At 38.8% G+C, this 20,266-nt stretch overlaps 1 protein-coding gene across 8 annotated transcripts in view; it reads left to right on the forward strand.

Annotated features, from left to right (window-relative positions):
• Positions 1-20,266, forward strand: part of anks1b (ankyrin repeat and sterile alpha motif domain containing 1B) — a 177,196-nt gene that overhangs the window by 132,231 nt on the left and 24,699 nt on the right. For all 8 annotated transcript variants that reach the window (XM_055054854.1, XM_055054853.1, XM_055054852.1 and 5 more), the window contains 3 exons: positions 13,635-13,742; positions 15,020-15,223; positions 16,824-16,949. In XM_055054854.1, coding sequence (XP_054910829.1) covers positions 13,635-13,742; positions 15,020-15,223; positions 16,824-16,949 — 438 coding nt within the window. The remainder of the gene's footprint in view (positions 1-13,634; positions 13,743-15,019; positions 15,224-16,823; positions 16,950-20,266) is intronic.

The raw sequence follows: 20,266 nt of genomic DNA on the forward strand, positions 1-20,266 counted from the left end.
CTATACCCCCTCGTCATCAATGCTAAACAATTTAAAATAACTTTATTTTGAAAAGGCAGCCCTTTGTTGCTTACTTCCCAGTTGCTTATTTCCAGGATGTACAGACAAACCCAGCTTGAGATCACTCTTAAGCCCTCAGGCAACGTTTTGACCTTAAATATGACATGTATGCATTTAAATTCAATTGAAAAATTAATCATACAGATACAGAGGTTGTTTTTTTTTCTTTTGCAGGACTAGTTAAGCAAATTTGAATCTGAATACTTAAAGTAAATTAACACTAGTTTGTATTTCAGCTCAATAATGTTGTATAAATATGTCAAAGTGAGAAAAGTTTAAGATTTTTTAAACTTTTTATTCTCTTTTTGTTTTCTTATTGTAATTTTGGGATGTGTTGTATTCACTACATAAATATGGGAGGACTTTCCTCTAAATGCATGCAGACATAATACTTCATTTAACTGTGGGCAAGCAGAGTGAGCCCAGGGATGCTGCTGTTCAGTGGAGCTATTTTAGGAGCAGATCTGCCTTTGTGTCTTGTTTCAGAATTGGGGCATGCAAACGCAGGTTTGCTCACATTTAGCACCAAAAAATACGTAAATTTGGCATTAGAGCACAAGAAAAATGTGTCTGCAAAGAGATACCCGAAAGCACTCTTTTACAGGGTCAAATAATATAATTAAAAGCTATTAATGTAATATTAATTTACATATTAGGTTAGAAATTATCTGTTAGTTTGTAGTGCTCAACATAGTTGTCTAAACTATTGTTTTCTCTGCTATTTATATATCAAATATAATTTAATAGCAAAAGACAAGAACATAACTATCTGAACATTTAAGTCCAGTCATTTTTTTTCACAACTTGAAAGAGTCGCCAAGTAATAAGACGACAGCAGCAATATGTCGAGTTTGATTCTTGTCCGAAAATACTTTAAAAAAAAAAAACCCATCCCTTACATTTATAGGTGAATTTATTAAAAAAAGAAGAAATTGAATGAATAACTTGGAATCTCTAATAAAAACTCACTGAAAATGACATTTATTATTAAGTTTTTATTAATAATACATAAAGAATTCAAACTGAATTGGTTGCTTAGATTTGGATTTTGTGCCCTTTGTTTAAATTTAGTGAATTAAACCCGACTGGCTCAGAAAATGGCATTTCAGATATGAACCAAAATGATTCATGAGCTGCGCAGCTTGAAAGCACAGTGGATTCATTAAACTGAAAAATGTTACATATTTGGTAATTAGAACAAAATGAAAACTTTTCCTTTTCTTGCTTGGATATTAAAAACAGGTTTTTATTTCTGTTTGGAGGTGGTTTTAGGTTTTATTCTTTAATCCAATTTAATCCTATTTTTACATATAAATACAACAAAACACTACCGTGAACAAATCTCCTGATTGGTTGTGTTGAGAATGATTTACTTTTTTTTCTATATCTTTTGATGTAAGCCTGTAAAATCTCTAATTTCCTCTAAGTAAATCCCAAATATTGTTACATTTATCAGAATAATATATAAAAGCGAACATAGATTAATTTACAGAAATCTTTTCTCTCTGGCGCATTTGCGTATTTATTATCCTGCAGTGCAGCAGGGTGCATGTACGTTGCGCAGCAATCCACACGATGGCGCTGCTGCCTCTCGCTTTCAGCCTAGACTTAGTCTGGAGGTGAGAAAGCAGAAAACGGCTCCATCAAGGATCCAAATTGCTCTCATTTAAAGGTCCTCTGAGAAGCAGAAGTGAGGCAATTACAAATGGATTTCATTTTGGAAAGATGCTTTCACGGTGAAGTGCAGACAGTTTGAGGCCCTGGAGGAGCCGTTCCCCTGATGTTTTCCAGACGACTGCGTCCTCATACCGGAGAAGAAGTCTTTAACTGTCTGCTGTGTCCTCAGTTACCTGTGTAGCATTAAAACATGGCTTCTCTATGGACTGATTTATGTTATAAGTCTTTCTTGTGTTCAACCACCATTATCAGTCATTTTATGACTTTGTGAAGTTTGACTCATTTAGGTAACGGAATACAGATAAACACTTTTGGAATAAAATAGTCACTCAACTTTCTGCTTTGTGCCATTATGAGGTCACAGGTCATGTTATGTGGTTTTTATTAGCCTGAAAAAGCCAATTTGTGTAGATTTCCTTACAAAAGGTTTAGAGTTGCTCTTACCCTCTATTGATCCACATTAATAATTCCAGAAAGAGGTCTTTCAGCCAGCAGATTGGCAGTGTGCAGCAACATGTGGGACAAAACCTTTTTTTTTTTTTTTTTGCGTTTTTGTAAAAAGATTTTGAATGTTGCAAACGCTGACCGAGTTCTCTTGCAGTTTTCAAAGAAGACACGGACTCATAAGTCAAATTTTATAGTTCAGCACCCTGAACAACTCATCAGAGGAGAATATTATTGATATGTTGTTTTTCCATTTGCCATCGTTGGTAAAGATTTCCCTCCTTCGTGCCTTCCTCTAGCTTGTGAAGGCTTGTGTTCGAACTTGTACCTGCATTCCCGTCTTTCATTAAAACACTTTAATGTCAGGAAGTGAAAGAAAACACTTCAATGTGTCTGGAGAGAAAAAAAAGAGTCTGAGCAACAAATCCTTGGTTTGTTTTCTGTACGAGTTATCCAAATCAAAAATCAGAGTTCAAGGTTTTTTCTTCTAACGTCATTTGTACTTGGTTGCCATGACAGCTACTAGTTACCATAGAGATGGTGCAATTGGTATAAGTAATCTGAAACCTGTCTGTGTGTTCGTGCACAGAGTTGTGTTTGCTTGACAAGATTCCAGATCCTCTGTACGTGAGATTTCTTTGCTTATCGCCTTCTCTATCGCCTCTCCAAATGGACAGATTGTCTCACATCCCGTCACCAGATGGTTGGACGCCACAGGATCGTATACCTCGTATCTCCCACACCTATATGCATCCAGAACTTCTGCTCGTCCAACTTAGCGCGCCCACATTTCCCCCAACGATGACGATCATCTGTCCGTGTGTTCAAACTTGCAGCGATGCTCCATGTCAGCAGAGGAGCCAGACGTGGATTGCGTTGACCTTTATGTGGGAATATTCGCCTCAGGACTGGAGTGTGTGTTTCCTGTTGTGTCGCTCTCTGAATGGTGGATCGTGTGGGACGTACCAGGAGAGAATGTGTGTGACACCATAGGCAAACTTTTTACCAGTGTTTCTGTCCAGAAGTGGGCTGTGTGGTCGTTCTGACTCCAGTTGCAGGAATCGAGTAAACACTCTTCACAAAACCTCTTCTTCTTCACGGCAAGAAAATTGGTGCAATTTGGGGAAAAACAATGGATATCAATAAATTAGCTGTTTGATGTATCCAAAGTAGAGTTTTTGGATGATTCTTCCACTTTCCCCCCTGAAAGTTTACCTTTCTATGTGTTGTCAACACACTGTGATTGTTGATCAAACATCTTAATGATTGAGTCAATTATGCCAAATTAGAAGTAAGCCACAATATTTTTGTAACGGTAGGAACAACAATCAATTCAGGGACTTTTAAATGTAGTTACGGTAGTTTGGTTCAGTTTAGAGAAAACTCCTATCACTCCTGTCCTCAAGGGCCAAATGACACAAATTATTATAAAAATTCCTGCAAAACTCCTCTATCCTGTCTCCTAGTTCTGTAAAACGATTTCAAATCCAATATGGCCGCTTTTCCTTTAAAATGTGTTGAAAGTTGCAGGAGTAAGCGGTTTACTTTCCACGAATTGGAAAGTAAACCGTTGACACATGATGCTTCAGTGTTTGCATCAATAAAATGCAGATAAATACATTATTGTCTTGTATTAGTTTTTTCACTTGCAACTGGCACACAGATTATTTGGACGTCATGGTTTTCAAAATCCAAGTTTCAACTTTCAAATCAACTAGAAAGCAGCACCAAAATGTTTTCCTATGTTCGTCTTGCCCCAGTAGTTTATTGTCATCTACTTTGGACTTTTTGTTAAAAATCAAATTCTTCGAATTGGAGGAAAAAACACTGGTCATTGTGAACAGCACTATTCCCAATGTGCAGTTTTGAGAAAATGTTCATGATGTTTAAAACTTCTAATGATTGTGTAAATGTAGATCGATAAACACAACATGTAAGATCCCTTATGAACTGCAGGGTTTTTGATTTAATCGGTTAAAGTTTTGTCAGGTAAGACAGAAACGGAGTCATGCTCTATGTTTGGTTCAGTCTACTTGATCACGTAAGCAGACCACTGAAAAGCCAGAAATAGCTGGGCTGACGTCAAGCTTGGTGGGTTGACTTCCATCTGATCTGACTCGGTTAACAAATACCCTATAAAGTTTACTCATGCTTTGAATAAAGCATCACATTTCTCCTGGTGTTTACTTGATTCTGCAAATGTCAGGTTAAATAGATCTAAATAATTTAGAGATAGAACTAGAAATCACATCGTCAGTAATAAAACTGTTCCTCTGATGTAGGTAATAAAAGAAAGCTGATTATCAGATAAAGTATTTTCAGCAGTCTGAGCCATTTCCTGTCCATTGCCCCGACATGTCTGTAACTCAACCCAATAAATCAGCCCAAGGTACTTCATGTACTGAAGTGTCATTAGAGAACACAATACAATTCATTGTTTTAGTTGGAGAAAACATAATATGTCATGATTGAGTTGCAGAATAGTTTGAACATCAAAATCTCAGATTGGAGCAGGTCTATAATTATGTTCTTTTCCTGTTAAATTTGCGACATTTCAAACTGAAAGTTATTTTTTTTGTTTGTTTGTTGAGCATGACCTGAGCACAGTTTGGTTAGAATATCCTGCAGAGTCAATAGAATAATTTCAATAAGTCAGAAATAGTTTGACATTTTAGAATTCAATTAAAAGGAAAGGTTGGCCAGTGATTGTATATTCAGTGCAGTGAAAAGTCTTTAACAGATTGTTTCAGTTTTTTATCAGTTATCAAATTAATATTAATATTAGACATTGATAAGCTTTGTAAAGGCAAATTGCAGTTTTCAAATTCTTACTGATTTAAAAGTAGAAAAATTATTTAAACAAACTTTGTTCTGTGGGGAAAAAATGTATTTACCCACTTGTTCATCCACAAATAGGCAGCAATTAACAAATTGAATCAGGAACCATTGAAAAAGAACCTGAGTGACAACATGAAGTAGGCAAAACAGATGAGCATTACTTTGTAATCACCCAAAACACATCAGTTTTGAATTCTTTGGTTGGTTTGGATGGAGGGAATCATTTTAAGAAAGCATTTTAGATTTTGAATGTGTTTCGTATTAAAAGTTTTATGATCGGACAAAATAAATCTTCAAGGAGACGATTTCTTTTCTCCAGCTCCGTTACGCCTCAATGAGACTTTTTTTCTTGAAGATCTTCATGATATGATAGAACCGCTGTTGGACTCTTTCAACTTGGGCAGTACACAAAACAGACGAGCTTCCACTGCTTGCGAGCGCGAGCTTGTCTCAGTCAAAGCTCAGTGTCTCCATAGTGATGAGCTGGAGGAGGAAGAGGAGGAGGGTGAACGTGAGCCTGGTAGAAACAGAGAGAGCGCGGGGAGAGGGATTGTGTGTGCAGCGGAGAGAGAAAGGCAGAGCTCAGGCAGAGACATGCAAGAGATGTAGCCCGGCTGCCGCAAGCTGAAGGAAGAGGAGGAGTTGTTGAGCTCTGGAGATCTGCAGAGAGGAGTGAGGGTGAGAGAAAGGGAGACAAAGCCGGCGGTGAGGAGGCAAGGAGTAAAGATAGGACAGCGTGGATAAGAGAGACGAGAGAGGAGAAAATAAAGCGCTTGTCCTGCACAGCAACAAAGCAGTGGTCAGGAGGAAATAAGACGAGGGGAGTGAACTGCTGCTGCGTTTGGAAGGAGAAGAGGTAAGCTGTTTGGGACAAGATGGGGAAAGAGAGATAACGTATAGCTGTGAAAGCCGGATACAGTTGATCCAGAGACTGCTTGCAGTTGTTTTATGTATCTTTAATCTCTTTCTCCATTAAGGCTGAGATGATTACAGCACACTAAACTAGTCCAGGGCACTCAATCTCCACAGCTGACTGGGCTAATTTACTGTCTGTGCATGCAAGTGGTGGATCTGGACTTTAGTGCTCACTATGCAGGATTTGCATGAAAGTATCAAAGCGCAGATGTGGCTTTGGTGATTCAACAATTCATTTTTGCACAAGTTTGAGCTCTTTGTCTCCTGCTGGTGAATTTCTGGTCTTGATTTTCTACATTTTAGTAAAAATGTAGCTGAAGTGCCTCCTCGGTTATGCAATAGGCTCTCCTCATAGTGAGGAAGTCATGCTGTTTCAGTAATAATTCTTTTAGTTCTTAGTCATGTATATTTTAGAGTGGTGGGCCACATTTTGGCATCTGAAAGATGTAATGTTCACAGAATTATTTGAACATAGAAAAAAAAGTAGTTTAGCTTCAAACCAGCTGCAGAGATAAAAACACAGCAATCAGGTTAAATCCACCTTTTGCTCAATTATTTGTTCCCTAAGGGGCATAATAATTGGTCTGTGTTGTATTTCATCACCACCCTGGTGGCTGAGGTAACAGACATTTTTAAAAGAGATTTTTAATCGTTAAAGGGAAAAATCACCATAAAAAGTTAGATTTATGGCTTAAAGGCAGAGATTTAGCTCAGACTCTGTTATAAAACCAACAATTACCTGAAGAATTTCACGTATTTCCAGCCTGCATGAACTTGTTCTACAAAGTTATGAAAGTGAACAAAGAAACAGTCAGGTACAAGAATAAAGGGAAGGAAAGTTGGGAGGTAAACAGAGGGAAGGATGAGTGAGATCCCAACAGGAGGAAGCAAAGGAAAATGAACAGTTTTTCTGTCACTGAGCAGTGAGATGAAGCAGAAAATGATCCAGATTTTTGCTTTGGATTCTGCTTGGTTCGTCATACTCTGATCTCCTGTTTATCAGACCATTACTTTGTGATAGGAAAGCTCATAGAAAGCATTTTATGGGAAGTTTTTATTTTTTATGAGTTACAAGACAAGCAGGTATTCTGAGGTTGATCTGTGGTCACTGCCAGCATCTGTAAACCGCTCTGATCTGACCTCATTTAGACCCACTAGATTAGAAAAACTTTAAAAACATATATTTGTTCTGCTCCTATAAAGTGGCACACAATAATATGCATTACTTTTAGGCTGTTTCACATTTATAAATCACAAACTTCAATCTATTTTATTATGAAAACAACAAACTAGCCTAGTAGCGCTGCAATTTTTATTTTCTGTTTCCACATATTAAGTGATGATTTGTGTATATCACACGTCAAAAAATGATTTTAAAAACGCCTTCTTATTTATTTTAAAACAAAAATCATCAGTCTGTGATTCCAAATCTCTTACGTCTTTCAGGTAAAGTGTGTTCATCCTCATACCATGATGCCACCTCCCCTTTATTTTGCTTGATGTTAAAATCCAACAGCAGAACTCTATTAAAGTAAACAGCAGGTAGCTAATGCAAAGCTAATCCTATTAGCATCTATCTTTACAGTGGCCCATATGGCTGCTATAAGCATCATGCTATCCTGATTACACACCTTTAACCTTTTCCAGGATAAAATATCGCATGTGCAGTAAGTTTCACGCCTTGCTGGCTCTGACTGCAGGCAGCTGCTGCATGCTGCGGAACCAACACAATGTAAAAATCACCAGCCTGGACGCTTCAACCTCAGCTGGTAGAAAAACGACCTACTGTCTGCAAACTGACATTAAAACCTTCAATAAAAAAGTGTGTAGTCCTTCATGAGTGGCTGTTTGTTTTGTGGAAAGACCAAAAGGTGGCTGAACTCTGGTGCCACTGCTTGCTACTTTTCTGAAAACACATGCATAGCTCGGCACCCGAGGAGAGCTTTTAGTGCTTCTCTGCAGTGTGAAGATTGGTTCCAGTGTGAGGCTTTGAAGCATTTATTAATCCTGGGAAATATCAGAGACCATTTCCTCCCATCTTATTGGGAATTCATGAGCCCCTCTGCGTACAGTAGGGTGTGTAAGCATTGAGATATCTAATTTCAGTCAAGATCCTGCAGCATTTGGCTGTGTTTGCACACAAACACACACACACACACACACACACACACACACACACACACACACACACACACACACACACACACGCGATCAGTTCTCCAAGTCATAGTTACAGTTCTCGTGCTATTAATGGAGATATATCTGTCTCCATGTAGGCAGACTTATTAACAGCCAGCTTTCATTGGCTGCCTGTGAAACAAGCCGTCCCATTGGTTCCTGCTGCACATCATTTTTTAACACATTTACTCGTAACTCCCCTCTGGTTGCTAAGAAACCAGTCATCTCTAGTTTCCCATAAGCCATCGGCACAAGAATGATGTGTGTGTGTGTGTGTGTGTGGGGGGGGGGGTGTGTGTGTGTGTGTGTGTGAACAGTAAACATGTATATTTAGTTAGTTTTCTTTGTGAGTGCCCCGTTAGCAGCGGCTGTGGAGGAACATCGGGGCGAAGTGTGAACATCACTGTCATGAACTCAGCCGAGCCCAGCACTGCTTGCCTTCAGGGGGTCAGATGTTGTGTCTTGGAGCTGCCGGTGTGCGCAGTAACTCGTGAGTCCAGACAAATCGATACTAATCATTCCAGCTGAAAGCTCAGAGGAACAATAAGAAAACAAACGAGCGGGAGAACGGCTGTGATTAAGCATTTAGGGTCAGGAAAATGTCAATGATTGGGATGAAAAACGAGACACGAGTCGTTTTTGTAAATGTAAATGTCTTTAGCTAATGCGCAAACTTGAGTCAGCAAATTAGATGAGTGCTTTTATACAGGAAGAGGATCTTTAATATTTACTTTCATCCTGGTTGAAGAGAATTACATGGTGTTGAATCGCTACAACCTAAAATTATTAAACTCCAGTTTTCAAGAGCCAGAGTCAGTTTAGAGTTGCATGAAACATTGATTTAGGATACACTTTTACATGTTTCCTTAATAAACTGAATGTTTCCACCACATTTTACTGCTGTTGACACGAGGAGCGGCCATGTTGAAATGCAAAGTTTGTTTGTAAGTCGTGACTGGAAGCAGTTGGAGTTTCTCCCAGTTTCCCCAGTGGAAAGTCCTGACTTCAGAGGGAGTTCCAGTTGATCTTTTTTCAGCTATGAAGTCTGAATTTTCCACTTCCAAGTACAACCGAAATACAGCAATACAGAAGACTTTCGATAGGTGAATATTTCAGCATTAGTTTACCATTTCTCAGTTTAATCTGGTTGAAACCTGCTCTAAAGCGACGCTAGCTGGTTTTCTTAAAAGACAAGTCACCTCTGTGTTTCTGAAGCCATGTAATCAGGTTCTAAAATTGCATTCAGACAGACTTGAGCTATTTACTGATCAATACTACCACTCAGTTGTCCTGTAATGCATTCTGACCAAGGCAATTAAAGTAAGCTTATGCCGGTGATACTTTGATCTGGAGGAATCAATGGAGGAATCTTCAGAGGTTTCAACTCCAATTGCTCCATTAGCATCAGATGCTGCAGGTGTTGTTGATGTTGCAGTGAACTAAACCTTGCAGTCTTGTAAAGAGAAGGTAAATCTAAAATCTAACAAAGATGTGGCAATGGGGGCCAGATTTTATGGGTGAATGGTGCTGTGAAACCTTGTCTTTTTCCCAACTTTTTAGATTAACTAGATAACAAAGAAGACAAGATTTGAATAAACCAGGCAAATGAGGTGGGTTGAGGTGAAGAGAATCTGGACAGAAAGCGAAGGAAGGTGTAAAGAAAGAAAATATGAGGGTAAAAGATGAACAGTTTGGTGAGTCTGTAAATTAAAGAGACTGAGGGGGAAAGTGTTCACGTCTTCCTTCTCCCATCATTAAAACCATGTGCTAGCTAGAGCACAAACAGAGGCTGGACTGTCGGTTCCCTCGGTGTTTCACGCTCCAGTAAACCCACCAGCTCCAGCGTCCCCTCCAGTAAGACGCACAGAAAAGGCTTTTTGTCTCCAGCGTCCCGAGCCAGAGGTCACTGTGAATGCACCTCGATCTGACGGGTTCTGTTCTCCTTTCAAAATAAAACATCATCGTTAGGCTTCCAAGGTCTGTTCTTGTGATTTCCCTGTTTTACTGTCCTGAAAGAAGGTGTTAAAATGACCCACTTTATTCACAATCAGAGCAGAACAAATCCTCCTGCTCCTACATCCTGATCGCCAACTTAAATGACTTGAAGGTTACTTTTCAGTGATTGAGAAAAAAAATCAGCAGGAAGAAGTGAAAGCGTGTGTTCGTTAACTGCATGGAGGCTAATCTGTTAATCGGGCACGTTCAATCTGGGGTAGCGGGGCCGCTAACAGGATTAGCGCCCTGATTGATGCACAAAGAAGACACACAGAAGAGCTCAGCAGAACCGAGGAAGCAAACGGTGACCCAGATGACTTCATACTACGGCGATAACACCAGGAGCGCCGGTGGACTGAAGCAGCTCAGTTAACCGCTGTTTCACATTTCTGTGTGCCAAACGGTGAAAACAAGTCATGACTTCTTCATCTCTGTATGTTTGTTAGGTAAGGAAATCTTATTAAAACCTTTCAGGTTATTCTGTTTAGAGCATTAAAAAGTTATTTAATTACATTTGAATGCTTTAATGTTTTGTCAGGACTGTGGTAACTTAGTAAACCTAACATTGAGACCAAACTACAGTGGACTTTGGGTATTTGCGGGGCTCAAGACCACAGCTCCCTACAAATAGCTGAAATCTGCAAATGTCTGAAACTTCCCTGTTACATTACTCATACCTTCCTGTTTTAATAGCAAAAACATCACATGTACCTTAATATGCATCAGTATAGACAGTGAAAATCATCTCAGCATGACTCCAGAAGCTAATATGCACAGTCTTATTCTTCGATCTTGTGGGAAGAGCCAATTAAAAGCAAGGAAGATGAATGGCGCTCCATGATTGGCTGCTTTGCTCTACGACCAGGCAGGTGCAATATATTGTCTTACAAAACGTGTCAAAATCAAGGCCTGGGGGCCAAATCTGGCCCGCTGTAGCTTTTTGTGTGGCCCTCTAGACTCCAAATTACATCAATAAGTCCCTCCAGTTATTCACAAATCTGCAAATATAACACAAAATCAACAGATCCCCACATTTTTTCTGATTCAAATGAACATTTTTGTCAAAGTTGTTAATATTGGGTTTAAGTTAAGTTGCCTTAGCCTTGCTTGATGTCAAGTTACATTCCTTGATTGATACAGCGAGGAATAAAGTCACATTTAAAATCATACAGTAATGCGAATATCATAAAATTTCCTTCCAAAAATGTCTAAATTAGCACCACAAAATTTGTGATTTTGATTACAAAAAACAAAACAATCAAAGTCCTGGAGGGACAGCGATTTGTTAACATTTTAATAGTTTATTTGGTTTTATCCATACATTCAATGTTCTTAAAGGGCAACTGGCCCTTTAAAAACATTCAGAGTTTTGATTTGGCCCAAAATAAAATGGAGTTTGACAGTCGTGTCTTAGAGGCACTGAAAATAAACACGCATTTCTTTTTTACTTCACGTTTATTAAGCTTTAAAGCTTTATTTTAATGTGACAAAACAGAGAAAACTTCTTGAATACTTCTAATAGCATCGTATGTACCTGCTTTGTTTTTTCCTCCAGTTATTATTACGCTGCTGGAACAGACGGTTCAAGCGTCACCTTGTCAAGGTTGTGTCTCCTGTTGATGCGAATGGAGTTTAGATTTAATGAATAGCTGTTCTGTTAGGATTACATGGCTGCACAAGTGTCACACATGAGTATGCACAGACATCATTTAAATGGAAATGGGCTGATGTAGCAGTTCTGGAGTGTGTGTTTTAATAATAGTTCATTCTCATCCATTGAAGAGCAACAATATAATCTTCTCCCCCTCACTTTTAACAGCTGTTTCGGCTGTTTCCATGAGAGCGAGCGCGCACACGTTTCTCTCTTTTCTTTTTTCTGGTTGTTTTTTTAAAGAGGGATGAGAGTGTGTGTGGGTGACTGCTGCAGCAACCATTGTTGCTATGGTGAGAATTGAACCCCAGGCTGAGGTTGAGGCTTCTGGTGGATCTGAAGTGATGCTGTTGCATAAGGCAACAAGTAGCACACCGGTTCACACCATGCGGGGCAATTACTGCGCCTTTATTCTGGATGTGTGTGTGTGGGTGTGTGTGTGTGTGTGTGTGTGTGTGTGTGTGTGTGTGTGTGTGTGTGTGTGTGTGTGTGTGTGTGTGTGTGTGTGTGTGTGTGTGTGAGTAATTATTAACCCGTGATGAAACAGAATTGTGAGAACTGAGTCATGCTGCTGCCCCACAGCCACAGGAGGCGCCATAAAGGCAGAAGATTTTATAACCTTTTTTATTGGCCATCATCGTTTTGGCCGTTTTCTCAAAAAATACATTTCTGTGATGAAAGCTTTGGTTATAATTGCATGGATTTTTGAAATAAAGAAAACGGGAGAAACTTGAGCTTTGCAGTCGAGCTTGACAAGCTTTGGATGAGAAACAACAGATGTGAAAAGCATTTTAGTTTAACTGGAATTAAATATGGTAAAATATATTATTTAAAAAAATGTGTCCATGTTCTGTTAGAGAAACTTGTCATTGTGATTGTGCCGATTGTTTAACAGATGTAGAGTCGTGATTTATGCAAAGCAGCCTTCTTTTCATGCCTTTTGGAAGACTTCAAGCAGCTGTTATATAAAAGCTTGCTGAATTTCCTTGCGATGCCAGGAGGTGCAGATGGCGCCAGCGACATCCTTGCAGAGACCCTGCTTGTCTCTGTAGAGGATTCGGTACCTGGCACCGGCAGCCTGCGCTGCCACCAGGAGCAGAATGAAGGATTCTGTGTTTGTGTCTGGTTAATGAGCGCCTCAAGACGGGAATATAGAGACAATTACCAGCTTGTTACAATCTCATGTTGTTCGACTCGGATCTCTTCAGGGAACCAATAGTCCTACGAGAACCTCAGTCAGAAAGTAGAAGAACAGATAAGCTGGTGTTTAAAATGATCTATCTTTATGAAATTATTTTTGTCAATATAGGATGAAATTAAGTTTCTGTGATGGGAGGTGAGATGAAAATGTATTCTTTGAATTCATGTCTCTCACAGCAATGATCTCAGTGATTTAGAAATACTTTTAATTCAACTCCTAATCAATGACTGTGTAAACAAACATTTCATGAACATCCAAAGACACATTTCAGACAGTAAAGGTACAGGTTCATAAAATGCTTCAGTTTGATGTATTTTATAAAAATTGTTTGGTGTGGAAACGAGATGAAATAAAAAGCTGTAGGAAATTTAAAGCCATCCAGAGGTCAGGTTGAAGAAAAACCCTGGTAACTGTTAAATATGCAGAAATAACTAATTGTTTACTCTCAAAACTATTTTATTCTTACCGGTACTTCTTAAAGGATGCATTTAACCTTTAATCTATGTAAATTAAAACAAGAGTCATTAGTTTTCCATAAACTTTCATCTTTGGCATCTAATTTCCAGCATTGGGTGTTGAAATGTAAATCTCCTAAAAGTTCCCGATCAGTTTCTTTCCACCTCACGTCTGTGGAAGTTTCTTTTTCAACGCTCTGCTGTCTCTGTATGGATTCAGGTGTTGAAGATCAACCTTATCGGGCACAGAAAGCGGATCCTGGCATCACTGGGGGACCGGCTGCACGACGACACGCCGCAGAAACCTCCCCGGGCCATTTCCTTACGGGTAAGGATGGCACAGCTGGAAACACAGTGAACACATTTTAACTTTCCCACTCCTTCTTCAGCCAAATGCTAAAGTATAAATATAAAATCTGACTATCAACTTGAGGCTGAAAATCCTTTAAAATCTGAACCTGTGATCAGAGTGGACTTAAAAATCTTAGACACATGAATGAATGGAGGGAGAGATAAACAGGAAAAACAGATGGATTAATTAATGGACAAATGGAGGGATGGATTAGAGGATAAATATATTGACAGATGGATGGACAAGCAGAATGACAGATTAATAATGAAGATGGATTTACAGATGATGGATGGATAAATGAGATGGATATTATGCAGATGGAATATCTGAATGCAGCTTTTAAATTCATACATTTACTTTTTCCATACTGAAACCTTCCATCAGACCATTCAATTAAAATAAGTATTAATGCACTAATTCTAAACTGATAGAGTAAATATGACTGTATTTCTCTAAATGTGTTGTGAAGATAAATCCTGCTGCTGGTGATGTCATCACCAAACAGTCCCTGAATGCCCAGCCTGTTCCTCTCCAGTCATAACAACACTGTATGTCACCATAAAGACGCTCTTCCTTTTGCGTGCGTGTGTGTGTGTGTGTGTGTGTGTGTGTGTTTGTGTGTGTGTGTCTGTAGAGGAAGTAATGAATGAGTAATTCCACCCAGTTGAACCCTTTACACAGTGAACAGTGGAGCTAAAACACAAACTAGAAGAAATTTCTTATTATTTTTGCTGCTTCACTTCACTTTTTTGGCAAAGTAGAAAAATATGCTGATGTGTTGATCACTTATAGAGAAAAGGCCTCATTTGTACTCGATAAACAAGACATTTCAGCTCTGCAGTGATTACAAATATATGTATGCCACTTATGATTGACGGCAGATTATATTGGATGTATTAGATTATAATATATGAGTCTGTTAAGATGATTAGTGTAAGATTCATCATCTTGTAGCGTGTAAGCAGCTCAGTAGAAGGAATGATAGAAAACCCATCAGACACAGTCACTACTCTGTAGATGGAGTTTGGATTTTAGACTTTTGCAGAAATGGACCTGTAAGAAAAAACATCCATCCCTTCAGAACCTCTTAGGTTTTAATGATTATTCTTCCTCTTATTTTCCAGTTTTCCAAGCAGTAGTTTATGAAGTACTTTAGAAAGACGGTAAATCCTTGTGCCTCTGATGGGAAATCAGGTTATTAAATGATGGAGGTCGCCGCTCACGCTCGCTTCCTGTGTTGGGTTTTGTTCCAGGAGCCTGGAGGAAACCACACTCCTCCCCAGCTCAGCCCCTCGGTAGGCCAGGCAGCGTATACGGCGGGAGTCCCCGGCGGCTCGCTGGACGTGCAGCACCTCATTATGCAGGCGGACGCGCGGCGCAGGCAGCGCAGCACCGAGAACTACTTTGACGACGTGCCGCGATCCAAGCTGGAGCGACAGATGGCTCAAGTCAGCATGGTGAGGATGGAGGGATGAATGGAGGGACTGGTTAGGAACTCTGACCATTAATGGTTCACATGTTTACTGGAGAAAATTAATCCTTTTACAGACTACAATTAGTATAATCATTTGTGCCTTTTTCTCGTAATACTAAATTATTTTATTAATATTTTATTTCAACTTGTCTCTTTTAGCTTTCTTGTTAATTATCGTCAATCTCTTTCTGATTATACAGACGTGCATTTGTATGTAAATAGCAGCAGCATGAAGGAGCCATAATGACATTTAAGGTTTTTTTAAGACTCCTTTTATCACCTTGCAGGCTGCTTTCAGGGTAAACTTGCGTTTACAGACAAATTTCTGAGTGTTTTTTGAATATACTGATTGTAGGTGGTGAAATGGTTAATTTCACATGTTTCCAGTTTTAAAGCTCCTATCAGACCCATAAGCTGCTAGTCACCATTCTGTCGCTCTGTGGATCTAAAGGTGCACACATCCTTAGAAATGTTGCTTCAGAACTTTTGTCAGACAAGTCTATTATTTTAGACATTAGAAGAACATCAAAATAAGAATTTCATTTAATATGTCCAGAAGCACTTACTATTGTTCTTATTTAATGTTCTTTCTTCAGAATATGTTGATTTATATTCCCTCAATTGCTAATTTTTGTTAAAATTTGTATTAAAACATCCAAATATATTAGAAAAGCACACAGACTTTTATAGAGTAGATTTTTTTTTCTCCTTTCGGTTGTATATATAGATATTTGTCACCAAATTAATATTTTTTTTGTTTTTTCCCCAACAACTTTTAATTGCATCCAAACCAGAAACTCAGATCTTTTGACTTTTAATCAGTGCAGTAATTCAGACACACATCAAACACGGCAGCTGTGTTTTGATTTCCTATGATTGGGGTCTTTTGGTGAATCACGGAGCTCATCAGTGCAGAATAACACACTTCTGGTTGTGCGTCTGAATCCCAGATGTGTGTGTGTGTGTGTGTGTGCGTCAGCGTGCATCTCCTCTGTTAAACGGCGCTGAGGTGGCGCTGATGAGTCAGCTTTGCATGAATTGAGAGATAACTGTGACAGGAGAGAGGAAGGATCTTCTGTCATTGCACCTGTTGTTGCTCCTGCATTGTTGCTGAGATCAGTTGCCTCAATACCAGGAGAGCAATTATTACAGCTGATATATTTTAAGACACGACTAAGTTTTCATTCTTTACAGTGTTCTTTAACAACTTTAATAAAAGCTGAACAATGAGGGGGTTGAATTTGGCCGGAGGAAGTTTGAAAACCTTCTCTCCACATTCCTGGCAAACATCAACAGTCATTGGGTTTGTGAATACATTCTCAGGCTGTAATAATCTGGATTCAATTATAAAGGAATGGACTCAACGATAAGCTTCATAAGTCCAAATATTTGAGATGGATGTAGTTTGGATTTCAGAAATTCGCTTGTCGACAAAGCAAAGACTCTTAAGCTAAGCTGAAGTAGGAGAACATGCAGAGGAGTCGCATCTTCTCAGATGTCGGAACATCCAGTTTACATCTGGTGCAGCTGTGGCAGAAAAATGTGTTCAAGCAATCAATGTTAGTGTTTGTTTGTCGTTTCAGGCTGGCGAATGGTGCGAGCCGATTACGTTGCGTCCGCCCAACGAGGCGACGTCCTCCACTCCCGTTCAGTACTGGCAGCATCATCCAGAGAAGCTCATCTTTCAGTCCTGTGACTACGAAGCTTACGTGAGTCCAAACCCTTTAACCTGGTTCTTACACAGAGTCAAAAATGCACATGTAACCCCATCAGCATTAGATGTTATGTAGAACGTTACACCCAGATACAAACATTTCTGGTAAAGTTAAGTTAGTTGATTTTCTGGCATTTTCCCAAAGGTTTTGCGTAATGTTTACATTTTCAACAAAGCTCAGGTTGCAGATTTGGGTTGGTGATGCAAAAATTCAACATCCGACTGTGTTTCATCCTCCAATAAAGGAATGCTTTATGTCAACATGAACATAAAACTACCAAAAGAAGTTGCTGTGTCAACAGACAGACCAGAACCATGGAAAACATTTATATGCAGAGCTAAAGGAAATTGAGCTACAGAGACATTTGAAATGGAACCAATCAAACCAAAGCTTTATGCCAGCATAACTCACTCTATTGAACTTAATTTACCCACTTGAAACATCTTCAATTCAAATATAAGCATCTGGAGTACAAGAGAAAAATCAGTCGATGTGAAAATCAAAAGGCATGTTGCGTTCAAGTACAACCAAACAACTCTAAAGTCATTTAAACATTTTTGACTCACAAATATTGGCTTTGTCTTATTTAAAAAATAATCCTAAATAATATGCAGACCATTTTAAGTGGCTTTAATACTGTATATGATCTGTCCAGGTATTGGCTACACCACTTTATTCTTGATTGACTGGAGAAAATTGGTCACTTTTTGTAATTTCTAGAATGAAATAAAACAAAATATGCTTAGAAATGTATGAGATCCTTTGTTTACAGCACAATAGTAAAAACAATTAGACATTTCATTTAGTTTTTCTTGAGTAAGGCAACTGTTTCCTGTTGATTCTCAGTTCTCTGCTGACTGAACCCTGGAGATCAGCTTCCCTCTGTTTCACCTTCAGCCGGTTTTTTTTAAATGCAGACCTTCAGTTGGTCACATAAAAGATGTTTCATCTCTGTAAAGGCGCAGAAAGAGCCGCGAACCTCTCGAGGGTTTTGCAGTTATACACCCAGCATCCGGACTGAAAATGATTTCTGACTCGCTGCAGGAAAACCACTGCAGAGAGAAATGAAATCTTAGGAAGATTGAGAGGAAATGTAAGTGGATCTCTCAAATAAAATTGTTGTGATTGATTTGACAGCGTTTCAGAGGAGATATACAACAGTTATGAGCTAAATCAGTGTCAGCGCATGAATTAAATAAATGGAAAAGCTTATATGGACTTAATTTGAGGAAAAATCCAATGCAGCTCTGCCAGAGAAGGCATAAATTACAGATCTCCAACACATACAGGGGAGTAAATTAACTTAATATTTTGCACAAGTCGACCGGAGTCAGCGTTGTTGAAATGTAGGCATGATTTTAAAATATATTATCTTTGTTTGGAGGAAAAGTTTGACTTTGAACTGACTGTGCAATCGGCAAAGAGAATACCAAGTAATCATTAGGTGAAATACTCAACTAAAATGTTGGTATCAGCAGAACCATCTCCTCTAACAACTTCAGAGCTGACAGAAATCAAGCTGCTGCTCCAAATCCCAGCATGTTACTGGGAAACCTCTCTTTGAGCCAACTGGAGCTGGCCGTGTTCACCAGTAATGTTTGCTCACACAGATGAAACCACGACTGGTGGAAAAACCCATTTTATGACACGGTTCACACAAGAAACTGACGAGTTTATTAAGAAGGGCAACATTACTGAGCAATTCAGGTAAAGATGTGTAAAAACTCTGCCAGCTTTTTTTTTTTTTATTAGCATATTTACACACTGAACATTTTAGAAAACTTTGAAAATTATTAGTGGAACCATTATTAGCATCTCAGCTGTCAAAGGGACAGTCTGAGTTTAGCACAGTCCTACCATCATAAATGTAAACATTTGTGATGGTGACTTTTTTTCTGCTGCTCTCCAAACAGCCATTTGGTGTATTTAATGTTGCTATGGAGACTTGGTGACCCCATTTTCTATAAGTGTGTACAGTGAGCTTTACACACTTTTTCTCTTCTGCCTTTATCATCATCATCTTCTCTGTGTGGCTGCAGGAAGAAACTGTTCTCTTCTAGGCTTTTGTGTCTTCATGTTATATTTATGTCCCACAAACTTGGAGAGTCATAGATTACAAATAATTAGTTCCTAAAAACTGTAGTTACTGTTAATCTAAATGAAGTGATAGAGACGCAAAGTAAAAATGTGAATCTATTTTGGGCTTTTAAAACATTTTTATGGTATAAATAGCGCAGCGTTTAGCTTTAGGACCATTAGGAAGTTGTATGTTTCAGTTCCCAGTTGTAGGAATATGCAGGGGAACCTGGTTTCAAACAGAACCTCCAGATCCCTGCTCCTTGTCCAGCAGGCTAAAGGAAACTCAGAAATGAGATAAATGAGCGAGAGCCACATTGGAGTGAATGTGCCAGCAGCTGAAGGATGGACAGAAATAAATTGGATGGAAAAGACACTGATAAGGCGGCTTTATGTCTGTTTTGATGGACGGATGGTAAAAAGCAAGAATCAGTTCTTGTTTTTCAGCGCTGAACAAACGAAACGCAATTGGCTGCTTGCAGCGCCGACTCTGACGGCGTCTTTTTTATGTTAGCTTACAGCCACGGCATAGGAAATATATCAGCTCCCAATTTAGCGAAGTCGTGCTAACATTATTAGCACCATCGTTAGGGTCAATATAATCCAAGCAATAACAGTGGAAAAACACTTAAAACTTTGGACGATAAATCCAACATAGTAGAATCTTTTTTATTGCATTCACAAGACGGAGAAAACGTAATAAAAACTTGCTTTTCACGACTGAATGTAGACTTAGAGAGACTGAAGTGTCACTTTTTAAAAATAAAGATCTAATACAAACTTAATGACTTTTTGCTCAACCTCGATTGTCTCACTTCTCCAGTTTTGTTCTCAATTTTCCAACTAGACTTATTTACAATAATCATCCAAATATTCTCATTACTCATTTTCCAGCATCATCCCTCTCCTTCACAAATAAACCTTTTCTGTCCAGTCTTTTTTGTTCTAGTGGTTTTAAATGTTTTAGCTATTGCTGACTATAAATTTTTATTTGTTTTTTTTACATGATTTATGAAGCTCAATCTTATTAGTGACAAGAAATGAACTTTTGCCACAACATATTTACACCAATAGGAAGCAGAAGTTCAGATTTTTTTTTGTTTAAATACAAAGTTACTATTAGCAGATGGTTTTAAATAATATTCTGCTTGTTCCGACTGAAGGGTCAGACAGAAAGCAGCACTTCTGGAGCTACGGCAGCCTGTAAGGTTCATGTAATCACAGCTGTCAGTGTT

Source organism: Poeciliopsis prolifica, unplaced genomic scaffold (assembly GCF_027474105.1).
Source record: "Poeciliopsis prolifica strain line A6 unplaced genomic scaffold, Auburn_PproV2 SCAFFOLD040, whole genome shotgun sequence".
Lineage (NCBI taxonomy): Eukaryota > Metazoa > Chordata > Actinopteri > Cyprinodontiformes > Poeciliidae > Poeciliopsis > Poeciliopsis prolifica.